The sequence below is a fragment of the Mus caroli genome, unplaced genomic scaffold, assembly GCF_978045245.1.
Source record: "Mus caroli unplaced genomic scaffold, Mus_caroli_1 scaffold_4, whole genome shotgun sequence".
In the NCBI taxonomy this organism is placed as follows: domain Eukaryota; kingdom Metazoa; phylum Chordata; class Mammalia; order Rodentia; family Muridae; genus Mus; species Mus caroli.
In genome coordinates this window covers 60367437-60380354 of record NW_028227259.1, presented here as the reverse complement: position 1 = coordinate 60380354, position 12918 = coordinate 60367437, and the positions used below count along the sequence as shown (strand labels likewise).

Genomic DNA, 12918 nt, shown 5'->3' with positions numbered 1-12918 from the left:
TACTCTGAACTACCTGTTTTATAGCATCAGCCATCACACCTCTTTCATTACCAGAGAGAGCAACAACTCTGATGTCTCTCTGACAACAGCTAGTTCCTCCTGGCATGTGTAAGGGCCACACTCAGATGTCTCTCTGTACAAGATCAGTCCTACTTTAAAAGGAGCCGTGGAAACAAACAAGTAGTGGGTCAAACTGATGAGGACAAATGTATTTTAAGCATTTTCTTAAAAGTAATGAGAGCCCTCCGAAGTGTCAAAGTACCTTCAAAACAAAGACAACCTCCTGGCAAACTAAAAACAGTATCTTCCTTCATGAGGGTGCATAGGAAAGTCCCAAATGTTCCATGTCACTCCCATAAACTACTGTGTAACCAGATCAGGGGTTAGTGGGTAAAATGAGTGAAGGCTTTTCTGTGGATATGTCAGTCAGGGGCAGTTAGGGCTGGAGGGTGGGATTTTCTCACTGCCTCAACCAGTAAAATATTTCCATTTTTCCAGAGACTAGGAGTGGACAACTAAATCAAACTTAGAATTTCAGAGGATTTAACCTAGAAATTGCTAGGCAAGCTATTCATTTCCAGCCAGAACTGAGAAAAAAAATAAGAATGTCTGTGGAGTGAATCACTGTTCTAGGACCAGGAATCCATAATAAAATATCTATGGCTAGCAGGCAAAGGGTGCTGGGTTTTAGATCCTCCAAACCACAATAAAGAATCAAACAAATAAATAATAAAAGCTTCTAGGCTACACAGGTGACACACTAGACTCAAATTTCTATAAATGAAAAATCCTAATTTATAGTATCTACACAATATAAAACAATGATTATGTTCAGTCCATAAGGCTTAGCATGCTACAGAATCACCACTGTATTCTTCATTAAAGGTGTGTACTTCTTACTTTTCATTAGTTTACTAAGATACTTCACCTCTACTGTCTCTCAAATCTGGGTGTATTTAGTCCACTTCACCAGAGTGGAGACAGCTGGAGCCCATGCATTCAGCCTGCTCTGATCAATCTACAAACCTTTGTCAAAAGAATTCCCTTTGCAGTTTCTTCCAACGTTGAAATAAATGTTATTATCCTCTTTACATCTCAGCTTCCTCAGGTTAAAATCAGGAAAAGAAACAAATGCATGCTTGCAAAGCCCCAATAAGTGGGCACTGCCTCCCTATACTAGCAGAATAGTAGGAGGGTAGGAGGAACGTGGGCATACTGGCAGGAAGCATTTTTTATTCTTTTCTACCACTCCCCATTGCTATCTTTGTCCCCCCAAATAAGAAGAAGACAATAAATAGAATACAGCAGTTAAGCTGGATGCTGTCAAAACAAGGGGAAAGGGCATTTAGTGGTATCGGTCTTCCAAAAACCTAGACAGTTGTCTTTTTCAGATCAGAACATTTCTTTCTGACAAACTCTTACAAAAAAACTAAAACATACATGCATGTACATGTGCACACAAACACACACACACACACTGAAAGACTCAAATTAGAGTTGCAGACATTGAGTACTTTAAATGCATTCTCACCCTTCACAGACAGAGATTGACAGACAGACATTGGTTACTTTAAATGAGTTCTAACACTTCACACACACACACACACACACACACACACAGAGAGAGAGAGAGAGAGAGAGAGAGAGAGAGAGAGAGAGACAGAGACAGAGACAGAGACAGAGACAGAGACAGAGACAGAGACAGACAGAGACAGAGTCAGAGAGACTGGGTTTTTTTTTAATGAGTTCTTTCTTTACACACCCCAGAGGGACACTCTAGTTAGAGTTACAGACACTGGGTGCTCTAAGTGAGTTCTCACCCTTCCAGGCTCCAGCAGCCCTACCACTCTTCCCTAAGGCCCTAATCAAAATTTCCATTTCTTAAGGACTATTGATCTTTGGGATGTGCTGACCTAGTTATCTGCTTAAAGCAATTTACACCCAGGTGTGCTAAAAGCCCAACCAAACTCCCACAGAGGTCATTTACATTTTAAAAGGGGAACTCTTCGGGGCATTCCAAAGTCCAAGGGAGAGCGGAATAGCTCAAACTTGCCTGGGTTCACTCCACTGCTTAGCTCCTTCAACTGCTGCTGGGTTCCCACTTCTAGACTTCTTTTCTCTGTAGATTCAGTGCACCCTTATTTCTCTATCCAGATACGCCAGCACATCACTTTATAAAATGACTCCATGCCACGGGGTAGGGTGGAAACAGAAACGTTTGTGTGTGAGTCTGAGTTGGCATAGAAAATGAATAATATCTGCAGAAATATACAAATTGACAGATACAGAGATCCATCCGTGTCTGTGTTTGGGAGTACATACATCTATTTTTGCCACAGATAAGGAGTTCCAGAAAAATACTGACAACCCATATGCTTGCATGGTTCTTTGAGGCCCTTGTCCTCAGTTGCTTTCTATTGCTGTGGTTAAATAACATAACCAAAAAACAACTTGGGAGAGAAGAGGACTTATGTCACCTTAGAGCTTAAAGTCAGTCCAAGGCATGAACTCTAGGCAAGAGGTGAAACTGAGATCTTAGAGTAATGACATTTACTGGCTTACTTTCCAAGGGTAGCCCAGCGTGCTTTTCAATACAATCTAACTCTAGTGGCTGAGCATTGTCCCTGTCCACAGTCGGCTGAGCAACCTACCTCTACCCAACTTCTATCAAGCCACCATTAATCAGGACAAAGCCCCCTCAGACTTGCCTACAGGCTAATATGATAAAGGCATCATTCTCTCAGTTTTAGGTTCTATCTTCCCAGATGACTCTAAGGTGTGTCAAGTTGACAAAACAACAACTACAACAACAAAACCTTACCAATCCTTCTCTCAAATTTGTCTGAAACCTGTTCAGTGCTCAGCTTAAACAATGGCATTGGTTCATAGTATTAATAGGTTTGAGGTTTACAAGAGAAGCAAGAATGAAGGTGTAGAAAACAGAACTGTTCATTTGTTACTGAAGTCAGGGGCATAAACCACACTGACAAGTGGAAAAGACAGACTCTGGCCAACACAGCAGGCGGCCTAAATCTCAGAGAACTCCCATCTCTCAGGAAAGGAATACAAGCAAGCGCTCAGAGTACTTTACAGTGTCATATTAAGGAAGTCCTATCAGGTAGGGGGAAGGGGATCCAATGGCAGGGACCAGAGACTAGTTAGGGGACCCATAGGAAGACTGAGCTATACATTTGCTACAAATGTATAGGGGGTCTAGGTCCAGTTCCTGCATATTCCCTGGTTGGTGGCCCAGGCTCTGTGTGTCCATGGTCCCAGGTTTTTTGTTCTGTGGGCCATCTTGTGGTGTCTTTACCCCTCTGACTTTTTGTCTTCTATCTTCCCCCCCCCCCACACACACACACACTCTTCCACAACACTCCCTGCTCTCAGCCTGGTGTTTGGAAAGGGTGAAACTGGGAAGAGAGGAATGAGGGGGTCTGTGATCTGGATGTAAAATGAATAAAAACAAAACAAAAGAACACAACAACAACAACAACAAGATGTCCTGTCATATTCCAGACTCAGTGTGGATGAATTTGAAGGCTAACTCTACAGAAAGTCTAAGTACTCTGTTCCACAAAGGTTTAAGACAGTCTCCTTTAACTGCTCCCTGTCACTGGGAAAATGTGAAGGTAGAGAAAATTTGAGAATGGAGAGGCTCCTGTGAACCCTGCCCAAGGTCTAGAATGTTTGCACTGCTTTTTGTCGTTGATTGGTTGGTTGGTTTTGTGTGGGGTTTTGGAGGTTTTTTTTTGGGGGGGGGGGTTGTTTGGTTGGTTGGTTTGGTTTTGGTTTTTGGTTTGTTTTTTATTTGAGACAAGATTTCCTGTGTAGCTCTGGATGTCCTGGAACTCACTCTGATGACCAGACTGGCCTCTAACTCATAGAGATTCCCCTGTTTCTGCTTCCGGAGTGCTAGCATTAAATGTGGGAGGCACTACAGCCCTACTGCACATTTCCTCTCTATCCATGCAAAAAGACGGCCTTGATTTTTTTGTAAGTCCATGTTTTATCTCCACATTACAGCCTTTCTTCAGGTAATAGAGTTAAAGTATTTTAAAAATATCATACATGAAAGAAAAGTTTAATACAATTATAGATTTTTCTTAAATGCTGTTCACTGAAAGACAGACTATGGGATTACTTTATCAATAGTGTGGAAGGGTCTTGGGGCCATTTTCCAGCATACATTGAAAAATAAAGTCCGGGTGAAAATTAACTTTTGAAGATTTGATTTTATACATTGTGCTAATAACATACAATTCTGCATATAAATATGACAATGAATACTGAGATCTTCAAGCCATAAACTCACTAAAAACTTTTCAATCAATCATGAAAGTGACTTTTGAAGTGTTAGGATTATGAACAAACATCTTCCTACAAAATAAATTATACAAACTTCTCTCACATGTTTTTGGAACGTTTGAGTTCTATCTGTTTGGGAGAAGATAGTAGCTCTAACATCTACAAAAAGAGAACCATAATTTTAAAACATAATTTCGGGCAATAATGGTGGCATAGGCCCTTAATCGCAGGAACCCAGGAGGCATGGGCAAGCAGTTTTTCTTGGGAGCATAGTGAGTTGTGAGCCTTCCCAGGGAAAACAGTGAAAACTTGCTTCAACAAAACTAATAACCAAACAAAACAAAAACACAAATTTCACTTAGATGCTTTCAGAATTCTTGAGTCTGGTGGGACATTTTATCATTGATTTTGTGCATTTCTTAAGCTGAGTTCCATCATTCATGAAAAGGCTGCTGGTTGCTTCATTAGCCTCATCGCAGAAATAATGAAGGTGATTTTTACTTCCAGTTTCTTCTGACGAACAAATAAGCAAACATGTATCTACTGTCTAGTGTTCTGAAAATGAAAAGGCACGGTTCAAATATAAATGAACATCTTTTTATGTCCTGCAAACATTATATTAAGTTCATGAAGGGCGGAACTTTATGCTCCATACTCTGAACTGGTAGTAATACTACAAGTACTAAAAGGAAAAAGAAATGCTTTTTAAATGAATGAGCCCATTAAGTGAATTGATCGCTAGTATAAACATTTTCCTCCTTGGATTTTCTAAAAACAGAATTAACTACTGTCTTTTTATTTGAAAATAAAATATCCAAACACTACGTTAACTACAGAGCCATGGGTGGCTTTATCTTCCTCAATGCATGGACAACCCTTTAACAGTTAGTTTTAGTAATTACAATGAAGTCTGAAAAGTTGTCGCCAAATTGATAATACTGGGGACCAGGAATCTGGGGAAAGTAGGGAATCTTTAGTCACTGGGCACACACTCATGTTGGAAACTAAACAAGCAACCCCAGCAAAAAAAAAAAAAAAAAAAAAAAAAAAAAAAAAAAAAAAAAGGACTGGGCATGAGGTTTTCCGAAAGCTTGCTGTCACTAAAGGCTGCCACAGGTGGGATGTGCTTGGTCCTTCTCATTTACATGAATGAAACCTAAAATTCTGGGACATGACAGTGAGTTTTTGCTTCAGTTTTATTAAATCTTTCTAATTGTATCAGTAAATAGCTGTAAACTTCCACTCAATAGTACCGAACATGACAAAGCATGATTCTTCAAATACCCCTAATCGATCTCATGGTAAGACATACTCTCTATCTAGAAACTAAAAGTAGAAATGATCATGTGGAGACAGACACAACTCAAACAATAACTGTACAGATAACTATCTATGTATTTGTTTCATATATATACATATAATATATATGCAACCCAAGTATTATGTCATAACATCCTATTTTTGGTAGAAATTAGATATATCAAACCATCCCTCAAGAATATGCCACAGACTGCGTTGCAAATGCTGACTGAGGGCTCTTCTTTGTCAACGTTTTCATGGGCATCCACTATACAGTCGACTCACCCAACTCCTTTGTTAGTAACTCCTATCATTTCTTGTTTGTATGTTGGTGTAGTTTGTTACAAAATCTATATTTTAAGTCTACTGACGTGAGTTTTTTCTTTGAGATGAAGAAATAGGCATCTGAGAGAGAAGCAGAAGAGTCTGGGTTCCTCCCTAAACACTTAGCCTGGGTCTTGTCTTAGAAACAAAATGAGAGGCAAACAATAATTGAGGTTTTTTTTATTCAGGAATTTCACTGCCAGTTCAATGATACTTCAAAAAATGGTCCTTTTGCAAGATCAGATAAACAGCTAATGGTCTAAAAACCCTTAAGTGTACATTAGGGACTTGTATGGGCTGCAGCAGTTCCCATGACTTCAAACTACTGTGCTGTGCCAATACTCTTCATTATTTGTTAAAAAGCCGTTAGACTGAAAATTATTTACACACACAAGACGAAATAGCATAAAAGAAAACCAAACCTTGGGACCATGGAACTCTTATCCAGTACTTAGGAACTTGGAGAAAATTGTAATGGGGGGGGGCAGATAACGTGACAAATAATTATAAAAGAATCAGACCATGTACAACACATAAATGTACAATATAACAAATATATGCACAGATATACAGACATGGGTCAGGGGTAGAAAGGTTGTCCAGAGGATGCCAACTTACCTAGACCATCACTCCTACAACTAAAAGGTCTCATGCAATGGAACTTAATTCTTAGAACTGTAAGAATTACATCAAACATAAAAGCCTCACTATTAATGTAGTCCACAAAACTGGCAGGTATATATTCCTTCTGAATTTGTCTCCAGTGACTTTGGTAAATCTAACTAATTTTTAAAAAATTCTTAATGAATTTATCGTCAACAACAACCACCTCTTGGAAAATTTAACCCATTGCAGTGTCTGTGTTAGACTCAGAAAGTCACAGACAAGTATGTTTTATTAAAGTGCTTGAAGTTTTTAATATTCACGAGTGGGTAAAAACACAAATGCTCATAGTAACATTCAGAATTGTAATACAGATTTGGCAAGAACTGTCTGTCTAGCTGGAAAAAGTTGTGATCACAATACACAGAAAAAACACTGATCAATTTAGGGTTTTATTTGAGATCAGTACTTAGTGTACTGTCGATGAAGACATAAGAAACTGAATTTCCCTTTGCACACAAAGCCCAAATCTTAGAATTATTATCATTACCAAAATATGGTTTGGGGTTTTCTTCCGAATGCTTTTCCTATCAAGTGTTAATGGTTGCTAGCCATCTCTTTGGGAACAGAACTGTAGACATCTGTGAATAATACATGCCTGTATTAATACTGCCTCTTTGGACCTTAACTTGCTTTCAAACTATTTATTTTCCTTAAATAGGTAAGAAAAAGCTTGAAAACATAATGCACAACAAAGGAAAACAAACAGTGATTGGCTGACACCCCACGGCCAAGGGCAGGCTCCAGCAGGTGTCGTAGAAGCAAGGTGATGACAGAGTATGGTGCAAAATGGAGCATCATATTAGAGTGGAATTCAGCCAAACACCGTAATGTATGGATGTACACGCATCTGAAAGAAGGAAAATAAAGATTTATGTAGGTTAAAATTTAAAAAACTAATAATTTAAGAAAAAAACACGTTGTAGAAAATCTCCCTAAACTCTTACACTCAACCACAATGCTGATATGGAAGTCTGAAAATAGATAAAAAATTTTTAATTGCAAATTATAGATTTATGAAGAATAAATATGCTCAAGCATGGGGGGTGCTGATTTATCAGAGGAATCCAACATCAGGAGCCTTAATGGTTCTGTTGTTTGTACACAGCATTAGAGCTCGATACAAACATCACTAAATTCCTGAAAATAAACCTTTCTTCCGCCCTGAAAGCATCAATTCACTAGAAGTGATAATTAAGATTAGTTTTAGTAGTTTCAGCTCAGCTTTTTTTGTATGTGATTTCTCCCACTAACTAGTGCTAAATAAAGCATCGTGCAGTGTGCCTGACACAGACTCTGCTTTAGACAAGAGTTTAAGGGCTTTAAAAAATTAAAAAAAAATTAAAAATTAAAAAGGAAAATGACTGTAGATTCACTGAAACAGCTTTTTTTCTTTATATGGAGCTACAGAAAATGAATGAATGGAAAAACTTTCCATAGTCTAGAAGTTAGTTCTCTGTGCTTGAGTGTAAACAAGATGTGACTACACTCATTGCACAACGTTCCCCCATCACTGTCCTCTGCAAAGAGGCTAATGACTATCCCAGTTGATTCTATGACAAAACCGGCGCTAAGAGCCATTGACATTAGGAAATTTTACACTTTACATATGATGCCTTTGCAAGCTGACATTGATTAACAGCAACAATAACAACAACAAAACACATTATTTTTTCCAACTGGAAAAAAAAAGTCTCACTCTTCTGTGAAACTTGGTAGTAAACAAACTGGGAGGAGAGGGAAGGCAGCGTAGCATTGTATGTTTAGGATAAATGCTGACGCATCAGGTAATCTAGAAGCTGAACGTGGTTATCAGTTTTAGTAAAAAAGTAAACGATTACTTCGATAAGAATATACAAAGCTGGTCATGTTTAATACTGAGCATATTTTCATTTTTTTCCCAATAAAATGATTTTCTAGTGAAGATATGCATAACAGTACCCACTACAAGAACATATAGCTGTCTTTCCTATTGTGCTTAGTGTAAAATACTGTCTATTGTGTTTTTGGGCCTATACTAATCAAAACCACATTAGCTCTGTTCCATCTACATCATCAATTGCTACCTTTCGTGAGATATAAAATTATGAATTTTAACTAAAATCAATAAGTTTGGAATTTTAAATTCTACGTAAGCCTTAGAGCTGAGGCCCAAATTATGCTACATGTAAAAAGGTTTATCTTTATAGTCAAATATATTAGCAAAGACATAAGTAAACCAAAACAGATTCTTGTCACTGCTGCATTCTACATAGAGAGACTGACTGACATTCAAAGATGTTTTGCCTCTAAAAGTGGTTTAATGAGGACACTTGGACTCTGGTCTATGCAATATCTCTAATTCTGTGAACATAATCAGACTACCTTTTTATGCTAGCTTCTCGGTTTCCTCCTCTATGAATAGAGAATTGCTAAGGTGGTACCTTCTCATTCTAAATTGTGATGACTTTCATGGTTTTAGGCATAGGCATTTAGCTGATGACTAGTGTGCTTTACACATCAGTGTATGAACATCAGCACAAGATAAAGCCCTAGTGGCCACAGTGTTGCTACAGAAGAATGTGTGCTTGAGTGTAAAAAAAAAGGAGAAAGCTCATGACACATAGAAACTGTGGAAACTTTATAAATTTGTTATCATTAATCACTCACATCAACTGATCATTAATTGATTCATTTGTTTACGATAAAATTTGGAGACCATAACTTGTTCTATGGGAACTTCCCTTTAAAGTTGCACATCAACTGTGGACCACATAACTGAATGAAGATTTCCATATGCCTTACTCCTTCAAAAACTCAGGTAATATTGCTCAGCAGATGTCCCTCTCCTATTAGTTATGAAGCACCTGCCCAGAATACTAAGCCAAATGTAAAAGAAAGATATGTGTATTCGCTGGGCTTCAGGAAAGAGTCCTTAGTTATAACCAGGTGAACTGCCTTGCAAACTCATTCTCCTGAAGAATGAGTCAGGATGCTGTATAGAGCTGACATCACTCTGCAGATATGTTACTGCTGAAATATATGTGCTAATGCACAAGCATGTTGATGCTTAATTTTCATAAAATGGAGCGCTCTGATACTAACAGAAAGGTACCCATTTGCTTCCAAAATCACAGTGATGTTTTTATAAATTTCACTTGTACTATTTTAATTAAGTGTATAATGAACATTGACCAAAATTTTATTAATTAAGGAGAACATTATTCAGACTAAATCAGCAGTTCCTTACAGAAGGGAAACTGTCAATGGAGTTAACAAGATTTTTTTTATCCCTGAGTACATTGTGATCAGCTCAAAATGAATTTTAAAATAAATGTTTATTCAAACCCAATTATAAAAATTACCTTACATTTCATTCATGAAATACTATAAAACATTTTCATGTATAAAGTCATTACCTTTTAAGAAAGAAAGAAAGAAAGAAAGAAAGAAAGAAAGAAAGAAAGAAAGAAAGAAAAAGAAAGAAAGCACATCAAATGATAAACTCAATAGGATTTGAGAATAGCCGGAGAACTGAAACTCTACATTTCTAGTGCATTAATTGTTGAAACATTTGAAGTTTTATTGAAATTATTCAGCACATATTTAAAAAGATAAATGGAATCCGTTTCTTTCTTTTTTCTTTCTTAAATAAATCAGATACATGGTTGTCCCTTTACATCACAAGATTACAAGCCACCAAGTTTGCCAAGCAACTAAAGAACTAAATGCAAGAGAGACAATCTCAGAAGTGCTGTGGATGAGTTTCATGATGCACAAGTAAACATCAGGTATTGGATGGCAAAGACTTTTGCTTGCAGTGCAAAGGCCTGAACTATGAAAAGCTAGGTTCCACCCCCCTCAGTTTTCCAGTGTGAGTTTGAGAAATAATTTCATCCACACACATCCAACACACATCTAGAGTTCGTCCAAGTAATAATAGATATCTGAAGTGTTCCTAGAGCCTGTGAAACCAGCTCAAAAAGGAAGGAGAAGGGAAAGAGAGTATAAGTTCTATTTATAAATTTTCAATTCTGGTGAGGTGTTGGCTTACTACATTGTAGCCCCTAATATCACTTAAGAGAAACACTTAAAACTCTCATGCAGAAAAGACTAAAAGAAAAGTCCCTTCCATTTTTTCAGTGTAAAGGAGTATCATAAGATAGTTCAGAGAAATTATAAATAAAATAAAGGCATTCTAGCAAATGAAATTTCACATTTTAAATGGATCCCTAAGAAATTTAAAAAGTACAAGTCTCAAGTCTAATAAACTGAATGACTGGAAGTCTCAAATTTTAGATAAATTCATCTTTCAAAGAGGGAAACAGCAAAACCCTGTGTGCTAATAAACAAAGTTTAATGAAAGCAAACATGGCTTTATTCTATGAACACTAAATCTTTTTTAAGAGTATAAATAGAAAAGTAACTATGTATGATACAAACAAAAATCCAGACAAAGTGGACTGTATTCCTGTCAGATAATGCAGAATGTAACTTTGAAATGGATCTATTGTCCCCTGAGAGCAATATCGAGCAGATGAAGCTATCAATTACTATCATTAATTACATTAGGGGGAATGTGTTTCATTTGCCTTTATTTTATTGTAGGTCAGCTATTTGCTTGTGGTTAAAACTTTATACATCTTTGGAATATCTAATGGCCTGCAAGTTTTCCAAAGTCACCTTTAGCAAGCTGAGTGATTCATTCCACTCACTGTGTGGCTTTCCTTTTTTGGTAAATGGACTTTGCTTAATTGAAAGACAAGTACCATACATTAGTTAATGTATGAGTATATCTCTTTGCTTTTCAAATGGCATGCCAGTTGTCTTGACATTAAGTGCTTTTAAAATTCAAGAATATAGTGCTGCCCCCCAAAGTGAGTCAAACTCAGCTTAAGTAAAAGCACACTCCTCATGTTTGGATACACTATTTGTAAATTTGCCATTTTATAGACCCATTCAAAAGCATACAATTAAGAAACTTGGAATGCAAATGTCACTGTCATAGGGCAAAACCACTATTAGCATGGTAACAGGATGCAAATAGTCTGTATAAAGCCATCTTCCATTATGCTGTACTTAGGTTATTGTTTTCTAAGGAAATTCTAAGACCTCAGGTATATATAAATATATGAAATGTAATATTGTATATAAGTAACATGAAAAAATTGCTGTATGTTTTATTAGAGTCTTTCTTATTTACAAAACTGATGAAGATATTAAACACCAGGCCAAAACACATTGCTTTTAACTCCAGGCAAAGCAAAAACACAACAGAAATAAACTCTCCACAATATCAAGTAGCGATTTCAAGTAAATAAATTATTCAAGCTTACATGCAACCAAAGATCTACTTTCAAAAGCTATTTCATACACAGTAGGTCAAACCTATATTTTTTACTGCTTTTAATAAGGTATTTTAATACAGTATTTTTTTAAAGTATATTACTTCTGCTCCTTCTTATTATCCAAAATAAGTGCTATAAAATAAAATGCTATATGTAGAAAATATTTTAATATTTAATAATAATGAAAGCTATGAAATATTAATATGTATTCTCTATTACACATTGAATGAGACTATATAACAACGTTCTCCTTCACCTCAATTCTCCTCGGATGACACATTCTACATGCAAAACATATCTGGCAGACAAACCTCCATATTACAGCATCTAACAAGTCATGAATGTAATTCCTAAGGTCAGTTTTTGTAGTAAAGCACATGATGCCTTTTCTTTTTGTAGTGTTCTGGCCAGCATCTCAGCACTTTCTAATGGATTTATTTGCTGTGATTTGCTATGTGACAAACTTTGGTGGGCATAAAAAGTAAACTTCTTCATAATGCATACCATACAAGCAAACTATAAAAATAAATCTGATATGGTCAGAAGTTCCCCTCAACAATATATATATGTTTTCCACATTACACCTGGAGACAGCTATGTCAAATAACACACAAAAGTAACACAAAATTTTTCTTTTTTCTAGCAATTCCCAAAACATCCACAAATACCTTCTACTAAGTACAACTTAATTTTGTTTACAAGCTTTGGAATATTGAATATGAAGAATTCAGGTGCTGATTGCAGATCCACATAGGAGCCTAATCATTATGAATAAATGTTGTTATAGATACAAAGTATTAAAAATGCAATTATGCATGACACTTGCTTATCATTAAGCATTTTCAAGCCACTATTTCCATCCAGTCAAATGACTAAGGTAGGATTTCAAGACTTTTGCCTTGGCTCTGCGTTTCTGTGAATCAGTGTCTGCTGACTTGTAAAAGTCGGCATGATTCATGACACAGTTAAAACTTTTCAGTGCCCAGTTAGAATGGGC

At 36.7% G+C, this 12918-nt stretch overlaps 1 protein-coding gene across 8 annotated transcripts in view; it reads right to left on the bottom strand.

Moving 5' to 3' along the window:
* Positions 1–12918, bottom strand: part of Pcdh7 (protocadherin 7) — a 407729-nt gene that overhangs the window by 390212 nt on the left and 4599 nt on the right. Inside the window, exon 2 of one of the 8 annotated variants that reach the window (XM_085836701.1) lies at positions 4159–4863. The exons of 6 other annotated variants lie outside the window; for them this stretch is intronic. In XM_085836701.1, the coding sequence (XP_085692827.1) occupies positions 4849–4863 (15 nt within the window). In that variant the 3' untranslated portion in view covers positions 4159–4848. Of the gene's footprint in view, positions 1–4158; positions 4864–5728; positions 7445–12918 lie in introns of those variants that run through there. One more of the 8 variants, XM_021163005.3, reaches the window with a different exon arrangement.